The sequence below is a fragment of the Beta vulgaris genome, chromosome 1 (genome assembly GCF_026745355.1).
Source record: "Beta vulgaris subsp. vulgaris cultivar EL10 chromosome 1, EL10.2, whole genome shotgun sequence".
Classification (NCBI taxonomy): domain Eukaryota; kingdom Viridiplantae; phylum Streptophyta; class Magnoliopsida; order Caryophyllales; family Amaranthaceae; genus Beta; species Beta vulgaris.
Genome location: NC_079202.1, coordinates 3,200,058 through 3,214,111, shown reverse-complemented (window position 1 = coordinate 3,214,111; position 14,054 = coordinate 3,200,058). Strand labels below are relative to the sequence as shown.

The following is a 14,054-nucleotide window of genomic DNA, read 5'->3' as shown; positions in this document are numbered from 1 at the left end:
AACATTATATCACTTCAACACATAATGTTTCTTATTTATTTCTAATTCATATTTGAAGGTATGAACTGGGATATTTACAAAATAAAATATATATGACACATAATATTATACAAATGAACAAAAAATATAGATACAAATTAAAGCATAAAAAAAATTTACATAGCATGAAAATTATACCTTATGTTTCTTCTTCTTTTTATATGTCTACATAAAGTGGTTTACGTATGAATGATCATCCGTATTTTCTTTTGTTGGATATATATTATTTTCAGTGTTTGAAAAGTTGCATACCATCTAGGTTGAGTCGTACATTTACATTTATAGACAAACTCACTAACATGGCGCCAAAATTTGCATATGATATACTTTTTTTTATCTAATAGATAGATTCTATGGAAATTTGTTTCAGCACCGCTTTGTAACTTACAACCAGAAAAATACAAAAAGGTTTAATAAATATGAGAGAGTAGAAAAAAAAAAGAAGAAAAAGAACGTAATATTAATCTTATCCTACATTGCATATATAATATAATAATATAAATGGAAAAATAATTCATCATATTGACTATTTTTAATGTTATTATAATAATTTATTGTTTACACTTATCTAATATAATAAGTGATTCGTTGTATACGTTATTATGTTAATGTAATTAAGAGGCATTTTATATAAAGAAAAAATTATTCCTAATTAAGCAAGTTCATGCAAGTAAAAAAAAAAGTTCAAATAGATAACAAATGTAATTTTGAGTTGGAGAGAATGAGAACAATAAAATAAACTTTACAAATATTAATTTATAAAATTAATTTCTACTTATCTCAAAATATCAGAGAAGATAATTTTTAGTTTAACATTCTCATGCAATGGTGACAAATTTATGATATTTGTTAGCCGTATAAAACAACTATGTGACTTTTAAGAAACTTTCTTTATGGACTGCAATCTTCTCTCCATCCATATGAAATCAAAACAAATGCAATTTTATTGATATAGACAATAATATTTGTTGAAATTATTTTTTGAAATAAATATAATTGCTTTAATGTAGCTAAATCTTATCTCATAGTGTTCGATAAAATTATCTTGAGTTCAATATTTCAATACAAACAAGAGAAAATAACGATAAGGTAGGCCGTATAAAAACAATCACATACATCTTTAATAACTTTATTGAACCACAAGAATCTTCAGCTGCATCTGGATCGGGTAACGATAACTTCAAGCCATATGAAGATAATAACATCTATCAAGGACTTAGTTGAATGACTAAAAAAATGAGTTGGATATAATATATAGATACTCATTCAGCTAAAATGAAGTCTTCCGCTATACACGTCGCTTTGTGAATAATCTGGAAATCATATATTTCATACACGTATCAGTGTATACAAATAAACAACCGAACTATATTAAGACAATGGAGTTGAAGATGCTAGATGGCTACAATTTGTAGTTCGTATTTTATATTTGGATAAGAACAAGTAATATGCTTAATATGAGGTTGAAGAAATAGAAAGCCTCATGTTGATGTATGTTATGGTGGGTTATATTCTCAAAACTAAGGAGAAAAACAAAGATATAAATCTATTGTGCTTGTGAATTTTGAGGAAGACAAAAAAAGGAATAATACTAAGAAGTGACTAATGAAAAACACTATTCAAACAACAGAACTTTAAGTAAAAACAAAATCTAATGTATTATAAGTTAACGCAAAAAGACAAAAATCATATCTTACGGTGAATTTTGGGAACAAAATTTAATTGATAGAAGGGAAGAAAACCTCATAGTAGATGTATGTTACGTTAGATTGTATTTCCAAAACTTGGGAAAAAAACAAAGATATAGATCTATCACACTTGTGAAATTTTGAAGAAGACAAAAAAAGGAATAGTACTAAGAAGTGACTAATGAAAACACCAAAAGTACATAGTGTTGTCAAATCATACACATCAAGACAACATGTGATTTTGTGTTATGTATTACATATTTGTGACACTATTTCATGCATCCATCAAGATACAAAATATAACCATCATATATAACTTACAAAACAATAATTAATTTAACCCTAGGAATCTTATTTCGGTAAGATTCGGTAAGTATTTATATTGCTTAACAATCTTAAGAAGACAAATCTAATATTGTCAATAATTTTGAGCTGTAAATATTAAAACAAAATAAAGAAATCACAATTTTAACTGCCAATAATTGCAACAAGAATTCATTTATTTCACGTAATTTTCACTCTTAAACATTCACAATAGTAGTGCAAATTAATATTACATGGTCGTGCATATCAAAAAGGAAACAATTTTAACTACTCACCTCAAAGTTAATACTTTTGGTAGTCGTTCTTACTTTGTAAAGGTATGCTTTCAAGTTTCCTATACTCTTACCCAAGTTATCGATACAATATTGTTTAAAACCTACAAACAATATACATCAAGACAAGTAAATTACACAAATCAAATGTGGAAGATAAAAACCAAAACCCACGAAAGGAACACAATTTTACGATAAATTTTTGAAATCACAAAGTACAAACCATCAAGCAAATGAAATTTCCAAAATTGTAATTAATTCCACAAACTCATTGTCAAAATTCGTATAGCCTTAAATTGCTCCATAAACTATAAAAATTCATAAATATAAATGAGAAAATAAACAATAATAGTAGTTGAATAACTAAGATGATATAAACTCACTATACTTAATCAACCCACATAACCATCTAATTTATCGTAGCTCAACCAACACTATATGACAATCAATGTACCATAATTTCATAATGAAATCTACTAATCATAATCCCAACTTTACCAAAGATCATATTTTGGTTATACAATGTTTATTATAAATGGATACATCACCCCAAAATTTGAACCAAAGAATACGCTCGTAATCTACTTCCATGAGTATTTTGTTATAATATACAATAAAACTTTTAAGAACATACAACATTCCACACATGCAAATTGGAAATTAAATTACCATGGAAGTAGTTGTTGTAGGCTACCAAATACAAAAAATACGTAATTTTAGTTGTCTAACACAACTTGATCATGATTAATTATGGAAGTATAATATAGGTTTTTCTAGCATAGACTTAAATTATGCATAGGTATCCTATACGTCTCTCTTATAACATTTTTTTTTTCAAATTATAACAACTAAATTAAGTTTCATTACAAGTACTAATAAAGATATAGTTTCATGAAGAGGAATGCCTAGGTCGAGTCGAGTTTTTTTTATTCTTTTCTTATGAATTAATAAAATTTAATACTAAATTATCAAAAAAAATATTAAAAATATAGTAACAACTTTAACAACAAAAAAATATATATGGTTGATATCATAAAATATAGCTTTGTGCCATGCAAGATATAAGAAGCGTCAGCTTAATTAATAAAGTTATGCATCTAAATTGAAAATATTTAATTAAGTTATGCATCTAAATTGAAAATGACTAAATGGCTAGAACCTCTAAGATTAAAGAACGACAAATTGACAACTCAACCGAAAGCCCAATTACCATCACAGAGTTACGTGCTTAGTATCCTAATTGAGCCAGAGAGTTTTTTTATTTTTATTTTTTGCCTTGTTTTCCTTTTTTAGATGCTGACACCCTCTTTATGTCTCTCTATTACCATTCCTCGCCAAAACATTATGAGTTCCTCAAGCCAAATATGTATAGTAATTGAAGATGGAGAGATTAGTAGCTAGCTTTACTTCAGTAACCAGGGGAATGAAGAAAGAAAAGGACATACATCCACATTCCACACATGCAAATTGGAAACCAAAGTATAATGAAATTTGTTGTTGTAGGCTGTCAAATATAAAAAAAATAAAGATAATTTTTTTGTTTTCGGTGGTTTCAATAACTTTTCTTCATCTTCCTAGTTCTTAAGAACTACCATCACCATTTTCTAAACTTGCTCCTTTAAGTGTCATAATCTTGCCGTTTTCACTGTCTAGATTATTTCCGAATAACAGAAGAACAAAATAACAAAAATAGAATCTAAAACTGTTGTGCACATATCTTTTCTTACCATTTATATATATATCTGAAATTCTGAAATGACCCATAATGGAGGCAATCTATAGCAGACTTTATTATTATTTGTCAAACTTCATAACTTATGCATATTTTCAAATTTAAAAAAATTTCGTTCCCTATTTATTGCATAGTTTTATCTTTCCTTTTCAAAATTAGAATCTCCTACTTTGACAATCACTTTTCTCTATTCTTTTGCATCAACCCAAAAAGAACTTTTCTCTATTCTTTTCCAGAATTAGTGCAAAAAACTATAAACTTATCTTTGCTGTTAGTAAATTTATTGCATTTTTTTGGGGTGTAAACTTATTTTTCTGAACACATTCTTACTGCAAGGATACTTATTTTGCAGCACTAAACTTACTGTATTTTGCTACAAGTTTTTTTTTTCATAAGTCGTAAAAAGAAACCTAGAGTTTATACTACAACTATAACTATAGTCATATGGAATTTATTCTTTTCAACTCTTATTTCAACTACATAGCTTATTTTTGCTGACCTTACTGTACTTTTATTGAGATTTAACTAACTTTTTCTAAACTAAAATTTTGTTTTACTCTCATATTCAGCAAAAACAGCAATATATGATACTACAAAAGGTATATTATCACACTTATGTTTTTAATTTGAATATACTACTTTTTTTTTTAAATGATCTGAATAAAAAATTATGCATAGAACAGTTCCGCAAAGCTCGACAATCAATAACAGCTTAATAGCCTTCACTCAAATACTTGGTACATACAATAATAAAATAAACTCAAACAAGAACACTAAAATAAGGAAAATCAAGGAACTGTAGAAGAACATGGCTTATTTTTGTTGACCTTACTGTACTTTTATTTAGATTTAACTAACTTTTTCTAAACTAAAATTTTGTTTTACTCTCATCAAGCCTGGGGACCAAAATTCCCCCAACAACAGTTAAGGCTTCCATGCAAATTATCCAAATTGGGAATCAAACTGGCGTCGATGAAACAAGATAAACCAATTAAAGAACAGAAAACAAAATTATCCAAACACTATTACAACAAATTAGAAAGATGAAATTTCGGATTAAGAAAAAAAGCTTCATAATTTTGAATTTAAGAACTGACCAAGTGAGCAGCATCAATGAACTGGACTCGATCTCCGGCGACGACGAAGATGATAATAGTGGCGGAAATTACAATGACGATGAAGATGAACAGAGAGAAAGTAGGAAAGTTTGTTTTGGTTAAACTGATGAAAGAAAATTAAGAGGTTGAGGAGAGAGAATTGACGTGTCGATACCGGGAGCCCAAAGTCATTTTTTTTTATTTTCCATTAAGAGCAATGGCACGGACGTAATTTCTTTGAGAAGTGGGTCGGTGCCCCTACCCCTGGGCAGCCGAAACCCCAATCCTCTTTTTCTATAAGATAAGATATAAGATATAAGATATGATACCATTGTAGTTTAACCTTATTTTATAGTACTGTAACATTATACTTCCTCCGTCCCATAATATAGTGCTTGTTTCTTTTTTACACGGTTTCCAAGACGTAACTTTGACCTTTAATATTTTCAATTCCGTATTAACAAAAAATATAAAAAGTTGATATTATGAAACTACACATTGAGATGAATCTAACAAAATCCCACATGAATATGTTTTTTTATATATACAAATGAGAATATTCGGTCAAAGATTTTAATGTTTAACCGACCAAAAATGAAGTAGGCACGATAATACGATATTATGGACGGAGGGAGTATTAAACAAAACATTAGTTTGAGGTTTAAATAGTGTTAGGTTTTGTCTAATTTTTGTGTAATTAAAGTTTTGAGAGTAATTTATGTCCTTAACGACTATGGCCTTGTTTGGTTGGATATAGGAAGTCATACTTCCTAGTAAGTTATTTTTTCCATGTATTTGAAATTCCTAGGAAGTGTAAAATTGTGTTTGAAGTAGAACTTCCCATGGGAAGTTCTACTTACTTAGGGGGACCTAGGTAAGTAACTTCCTCCATTTTGGAGGAAGTAGAACTTCCTAGGAAGTGCAAATTCCCATGATTTTGCCAACCGAATAACTTCATATAATTCTACTTCATAGGAATTTGTACTTCCCATGATTTGTTTTGTCAACCAAACAAGGCCTATATTTAAGGTCCATTTTTGTAAAACAAGTAGGCATTTTCTGACACATAAAACGAGGTGCTAGTCGTTTTTCTCTAATTTCGACTTCAATTTTGACCCACAAGAGCCAAAATTATTCATAAACCTTAGTTGAACTATTCATGACGCACAAGGCACGTAAATGAGGCAAACTACTATCCCTATTTAACGAAAAAGTAATCTATACTAATATATTAAAAGGCGTGCGTAAATCAAGAACGGTGCCACGTGGCGCTCTCCCTAGAGAGTTTTAGTTCATGTAATCCATGTACAATAAAAAAAAATAGAAATTGCATAGTATAGGTTTTGATCCCGTGACCTCAAGTTCATGTACCAAAGTTTTCACCACTAGACCAAGTTGTATTTAGTGCTATCATATCCCGTGATCCAATTTAAGAACCTCTTTTTTAACTACCTCCATCATATTTGGATTAAGTCTTCTTTGAGGTTCTATGGAGGAGGCATGATCGTCGTCAAGAATGATTTTATGCATACAAAAAGAGGGATTAATACCCTTAATATCATCAATGGTGTACCCAATGACACTTTTATAATTTCTCAAAACATCGAGCAATTGCTCCAATTGAGTGTCATTAAGCTCAGCATTAACAATAACAGGATATGTATCATTAGGACCAAGATATGCATAATTAAGAGAAGAGGGAAGGGGTTTTAATTCTACCTCGGGAGGCGTAGTACTCTCCCCAACACCCGAAGAGCTGAGAATTTCCTTCATTGGAGTAGTGATCGGGTTGGCTTTTGCTTCCTCAAGTAATCGCTTGTACTCTCTTGTTTCCCAATCTTCTTCATCGGCACTCCCCATTAACACTGTTTCAAGTGCATCATGGACTTATTCAAGGGTACCTGCTCATGTTGTAAATCATCTAGAACATCCACTTGGCAAACGGTGTCTCCCATAGACGGGTTCCCATAGAATCATCAAGTGAGTATTCTAGCTTCTCATCACCAACCTCAAAAGTGATCTTCCTATTCTTCATGTCTATCATTGCACCCGCGGTAGCCAAGAATGGCCTACCAAGAATAATAGGGAATGTACATCTTCCTCCATTTCCATCACGACAAAATCACATGGATAAAGAATTTTCCCACGCGAAGAGGGACATCTTCAAGCACACCAAGAGGAAATTTAACCGACCTATCCGCAAGTTGTAGAGAGATGCGTGTGGGCTTTAGTTCACCCATTTGAAGCTTGTTGCAGATAGATAGAGGCATGAGACTCACACTCGCACCAAGATCACACAATGCCTTCTTAATTTCCATATCCCCAAGCTTGACTGGAATTGAATAACTACCCGGATCACCAAGCTTCTTAGGAAGAGTATTTTGCAAAATAGCACTACATTCCGCAGTTAAAGCAACGCTAGCATTCTCTTCTAGCTTCTTTTTGTTGGAGAGCATATCCTTCAAGAATTTGGCATAAGAGGGCATCTCGGATATGGCGTCTAAGAATGGAATATTGATGTGAAGCTTCTTTAAAATCTCAAGGAATTTTCCATACTTCTTCTCCAACTTTGCTTGTGCCAACCTTTGCGGGAAAGGAACTTGTGGAACATATGGGGCAAGTGGAGGTGGATTCAATGCCTTTGGTTCATCCTCGATCACACTACTATCGACCACCTTATCATTAGTGACTACCTCTTCAACAACCTTATTTGATGGCTCCCTTGCGGGAGGATCTTCCAATTGTTTTCCACTCCTCAAAGTGATGGCATTGATATGTCCTTTTGGTGGTTGCTCTGTCTGACCCGGAAAAGAACCCGGAGCCTTCGAAGATTGACCAACTTGATGAGCAAGTTGGCTTATCTGATTTTCCATGAGCTTGTTCTGAGCTTGTAGTTGTTGAATGGAATTGTTGGTGGTAGCAATAAAATTCTCCATCATCAACTCAAGATTAGTCTTTTGAGGTGGTGGTTGTTGCACTAGTTGTTGATGTTTGGTGGCCTTGGTTGGAAACCCGGTGGTGCAATGTAGTTGTTGCGAGGTTGTGGAGGAGGTGGATTCTGTTGAGCTTGAGTATTCTTGTAAGAGAAATTCGGATGATTCCTCCACCCTTCATTGTATGTGTTGGAATAGGGATCATTTGGCCTTTTGGATTGCGTGGTATAGAAGGCATTTGCTTGTCAATTGACATGTCTTCGGAGGAGGTTGACATTGTGATGCTATGTGGCCTTGGATACCACATAATTGACATGTTTCTGATGAAGTAGAAGATGATCCGGCTTGGAGCTTATCGAACTTGCTAGTCAATGCTTGCACGGAAACTTGTCAAGAGGGTTAAAGCATCAACATCAAATTTTCCTCTGGTTTTCACAGAATTTCGGCCCCCTGGATGATAACTATCATTGGCTGCCATTTCTCAATCAACGCCTTGGCTTCAGTTGGGTTTTTAGTCATAGAGAGAACCACCGGACGCAGCATCAATGTATATGCGGAACTCATGAGTCAAACCATTATAGAAGGTCTGAATCAGCATCCACTCTGGAATACCGTGTGAGGACAGTGTCTCTGCAATCGCTTGAATCTCCTCCATGAATGATATAAGGACTCATCCTCTGATTGCTTGAAAGTGGATATGGCATTCCTCAACTCTGCAGTTTTCTCTGGCCCCAAGAATCTGATCAGAAAAGCCCTTGCAAGCTTGTCCCATGTATCAAACGAACCTACGCCTTCATCTCGTAACCACTCCCTTGCTAAATCCCTAAGTGAAAACGGGAAGCAACGAATAGCATCGTCAGTAACTCCATGAATCTTCATTGTATCACACTTTTCCAGGAAACTGTCAATGTGATCAATAGGGCATTCCTTCGGTGACCCCGAAAAAGCATCATTGGAGATGAATTGAATGAACTGAGCAGTGACAGGTGGTCTGACGATACTAGAGAGAATTCCTGTTGTTGTGTCAGGAATTCCGTACTCTTGAAGAGATTTGTCTGTTTCACCCATAGTCCTTCTTTTCCGATTTCTCCTTTTTCTACCTTGTCTTCTCCGTGCAGTAGCTTCGATCTCAGAATCAAATGGTGTAAGACTTTCAGTACCTGAACTTCGAGTTTGCATGCAACAGAGAACTAAAAAGAAGAGATCAAAAACACAAAGGACAGTAGCCGAAGCAACAAATCAAAAGCTTAGTAAATACGAATCACAAATAACTAGATTAAAAACCGTTAGTCCCCGGCAACGGCGCCAAAATTTGATAGGCGTGTCGCGTACCTAACAAAAATAACCTAACTAAACCACTACTATGTAGACGGGCAAGTAAGGGTCGAATCCCAAGAGACTATGGTTTAATTAATTAAATAGACTCGAGTAAATACTAAGCAGGTAACCAATTAAGATAGATGAGGAATAATAACTAAAGAACTACGGAAGCGATTAAACTAAATAGTATGATAATCAAATGCTAAAAACATCCAAGATCAAGCATCACCACAAATACGATTAATGCAATAGTCGTTCTACCCTAACATATAATTCAATTAATTAATGAGGAAAAGTAATCCCTAGACACTACTATTGATCTCTCCCGAGTTTCAATAGCTTCTCTAATCCACAATCAAACCTACTTCCGTGGAATCATGTAAATTAAAGACATTAAGCACATTACTCTAACTTCCTAATTATCCATTCAACTACTCCCGTGATGAACTTCAAACCCTTAATTGAACTATTCAAACCCGTTAAAACCCAACTCCCGTTGTGATTATAACAATGGATTAATAACAATACTAATTATCCCTAATCTAGTATCGGCATAAGCACAATCAATTAAGCATATTAATTGGAATTATTATTAAAGAATTTAAAGAATTAATTCATGCATTAATCATATTAAGGTTCCGCTAGATCTTGGAATAAGAAAACTACTCACACATATTAACAGGAACAATAGCAAAAACAATTAAAGAAAACATGATTAACAATTAAGGAATGAAAGAGAGAATAAAGAAATACCGAATCTTGAATTGAATTGATGAAAATTCAATCTTGAAAGTAGAACCCTCGAGTTGAATGAAAATAACGTAATACAATATCTCCAAATAAAGTTTGTCCAAGTGATAGATAAAAGACTATCTAAAAAAACCTATTTTTTTATGCTAGCAAAATAGTAGTAGACCTCCTCTAGGATTGAGACTCTTAAAACCTAAATAAAAGGCTGAATTCGTCTAGAAATCAAGGGGCCGCAGGTGAGCTGCGGTACGAATCAATGAGCCGCGGTACCACTGCGGAGTGGACTGCCCTCTTGTGATTTTAGCTCCTTTCGTGGATTGTGCCGCATGTGTGCTGCGGTATGATGGAGTGAGCCGCAAGCACGTTGCGGAGCAAGCTTCCCCCTATACTTTATAGCTCTTCCAACGCGTTAAATCCGACCTTGTTAAGTCTACACACTATCCAAGCAAAAATCCTACAAAAGCAAGAAAAATAACCCGAGAAGAGCAATAATCGAAATAGAAAGAATAATAGCCTAACAAGATCAACTATATGGAGATAATATGATAAAAACCCGCAAATATAACACATAAAAGTGAATGTATAAACGTGTTATCAGAGGGTTAAATAGTGTTAGGTTTTGTCTAATTTTTGTGTAATTAAAGTTTTAAGAGTAATTTATGTCCTTAACGACTATATTCAAGGTCCATTTTTGTAAAATAAGTAGGCATTTTCTGACACATAAAACGAGGTGTTAGTCATTTTTCTCTAATTTCGACTTCAATTTTGACCCACAAGAGCCAAAATTATTCATAAACCTTAGTTGAACTATTCTGGACGCACAAGACACGTAAATGAGGCAAACTACTAACCCTATTTAATCTAAAACTAACGTTTAAAAGAATGTTATGGTATAGAATAAATCTAAACTGCAGTGGTACCATATGAAAATTCAAAAAAAGGTTACAAAATGAAAAAGCTCAAAGTATATCAAGTTGAATTTCCTTTTCTTTCAAAATGTGCACCTCTCTGTTTATTGCTTTACACCATTTTAAAGAATATATATTGCTTTTTGATTTTCTCAAGGATAACAAAACTAAAGAACTAGTTTCAAGACAAAGCATCAAAATAATACTTGATTTCATATGTTGTCTTGGAGAATCCTATTGGATGATTTTAGTACATTTTACTTAATTGGATGATTTTAAATGAACTAAACAAATAGCATTAAATATATAATGTTCACCGTACATTTAGGTGTATAACTTTTTTTTTGTTTTTACTATTAAAGGGATTGAATGGAAGGCAGACAATTATACAAGAACACATTAACTAAAAGTGATATAGTTGCGATATAGGAAAAATTGACAAAAATATAATCAAACATATAATAACCTTTTCAATTAAGGTGCTCGAGTTCTAATAATCATACACACAAAAAAGTTACTGATATGTTAGCGCAACTATAGGATGGATAAATGCTTAATTATCTAGTTAATTCAGTTCAAAAAAATAAAAGATATTATTAATATTGGGAGGTTGAATACATTCAATTTTATCATTGGTATATTATTATTTTTTATTTTATTAAGATAAGTATATTTAAATATTTATAAACATTAAACCATAACATGTTTATTGAATGAGTTGTTTGTTTTTGGTTGATAAGGTGAATGATATATTGCATGTGTTTTAACTACTATTTTTTTTAAAGATATTTAAATTTTTGTTGGGACACACAACTTATGAGGTAACTTGTGCATCACAGAAACATTATAAGTAATATGAAAAAGTATGAGATTACTAAATGAATTTTTTGTTATCCTTCCATCGTATTTATATATTTTGAATTTTTCTCATAGATATTGCAAAAATAAAGTTTTATTTCTTGTTTTATGTCTAAGTGTATCTTAATTCCTTGTGTATCATCCACATAGGACTGGACGCAAGATTCTTTTTTTAATTGTCGTCAAAGTAAGCGGTTAATACAAGGAGCGGTTAATTTTACAAAAACTGCTACCCGAATCAACGGTTAATACATGGAAATCACGCGCCACTCTTGTTGGTGGTCAACAATATAACCTCTGATATCAGTATCAGGGTACTCAAATCTAAAAAGCAATAGTCGACCCTTACATCAGACAAAACTTCTCCACACTCCATTTTTACATCATTATCGAACTTAACAACTGTATGTGATGAATTAGTCAATTTCTCATTTTTACAACTTCTTAATTTCTTCCTTTTTAAAGAATTTAACCTCCCAATATACTCCCAATGACTCTATCTTTCTCTATGTTTCGACTTCCTTCAACAAACTATCAACAATGGCGCTCAAAACCTCAATTTTCTCTCTTCTCACTTTGTTCATCATCCTCCTCAAATTAACCACTCGTTTGACTACCCACAATAATTACTCGGTAAAATGTAAAAAGTGTTCTCCCATCGGGTTACTTCTTGATTTTAGTTATTCACTAAGTTTCACTTCTGGGTATTGGTGTATTTCTATCTCTGATTCTTGGGTTTCAATTAATTCATAATAGTTCCGCTGTACAAGTGTGGGAAATAATTGTGTTAACCTGTTGTAGGTTAACTTGGCATTCAATATATATAGTGTTTACATTACAGACCTATGACTATGAATATACCATTCTACCCTTTACATTATAATATTATCCCTTTACATATAATATTATCCAATACACCCCCTCAATCTTTACGAGGTGAAACAACGGATTAGTAAATAAGTCAGTAGATAGATCTTTAGTAAAAATGTCTACAACCTGAGACTGAGTAGGAACATGTCGAACAATAAGACCTCCCTTGGCAACCATTTCTCGAACAAAGTGATAGTCAACATCGATATGTTTGCTACGATCATGATGAACTGGATTAGCAGTGAGATAAGTAGCAGAGACATTGTCGCAATAGACAATCACAGGACGACGGAGAAAATGGCCAATGTCAGCAAGAAGTTGCTTGAGCCAAATAGTTTCTGCAGCTGTGTAGGCAACTGCCCTATATTCAGCTTCAGTGGAGGATTTGGAGACAGTAGGTTGCTTTTTAGAACGCCAGGAAATTAAATTCTTCCCAAGAAAGACAGCATATCCAGTAGTAGAACGCCGTGTGTCAGGACATCCTGCCCAATCTGCATCAGAATAGGCAATAACAACAGTAGGAGAACTCTGCTATATAAATAAAGTCCATAATCCAGAGTGCCCTGCAGATATCTGAAAATTCTTTTCACAGCATGAAGGTGAGTAGTACGAGGAGCATGCATAAACTGAGACACCATATTAACAGCATAAGCAATATCAGGACGAGTCATAGTTAAGTACTGCAATGCACCAACCATACTACGATAATCTGTGGGATCAGCAAGAAGTTCTCCATCAAGCAGAGACAATGTTACTCTAGAGACAACAGGAGTGGTAACTGGTTTAACAGTATGAAGATGGAATTTACGTAGTAAATCAATACATACTTATTTGAGACAAAAATAAACCAGAGGGAGTACGCACAACCTGCACACCTAAGAATAATGAAGATCCCCTAAATCCTTCATAGCAAATTGAGAAGAAAGAACAGAAATGAATTTGGCAACAAGAGGAGGACTACTACCAGTAAGGACAATGTCATCAACATATAAGAGAAGAATAATGAGATGACCACGATATTTCAGAGTAACATAGAAGTGTCACAACTGCTGCACTTGAAACCAATAGATAAAAGAAAGTTGCTAAACCGAGAAACCAAGCTCTAGGAGCTGTTTCAAACCATAAATGGACTTACGAAGACGACAAATATGAGTAGGTTTAGATAGATGAACAAAACCCGAAGGTTGACGCTTATAAACCTCTTCATTGAGAAAACCATGAAGAAACGCATTTTTGACATCTAACTGACGAATAGACCATTTA

At 33.1% G+C, this 14,054-nt stretch overlaps 1 protein-coding gene and 1 long non-coding RNA gene across 2 annotated transcripts; both read right to left on the bottom strand.

Moving 5' to 3' along the window:
- Window positions 1-1,003: 1,003 nt before the first annotated feature.
- LOC130591296 (uncharacterized) lies at window positions 1,004-5,435 on the bottom strand. The gene is made up of 3 exons (XR_008969117.1): window positions 5,153-5,435; window positions 2,327-2,427; window positions 1,004-1,352 (listed from the first exon to the last, which is right to left on the bottom strand). It is a non-coding gene; the product is annotated as an uncharacterized LOC130591296 (long non-coding RNA).
- Window positions 5,436-7,263: 1,828 nt separating this feature from the next.
- On the bottom strand, window positions 7,264-8,088 carry LOC130592059 (uncharacterized). Its single transcript, XM_057396171.1, has one exon. The coding sequence runs from the start codon at window positions 8,086-8,088 to the stop codon at window positions 7,264-7,266; it is 825 nt and encodes a 274-aa protein (XP_057252154.1).
- Window positions 8,089-14,054: the final 5,966 nt, after the last annotated feature.

Bases quoted from the DNA above. Each gene is read 5' to 3' on its own strand.
- LOC130592059 (XM_057396171.1), bottom strand. From the start codon at position 8,088: ATGGAGAATTTTATTGCTACCACCAACAATTCCATTCAACAACTACAA.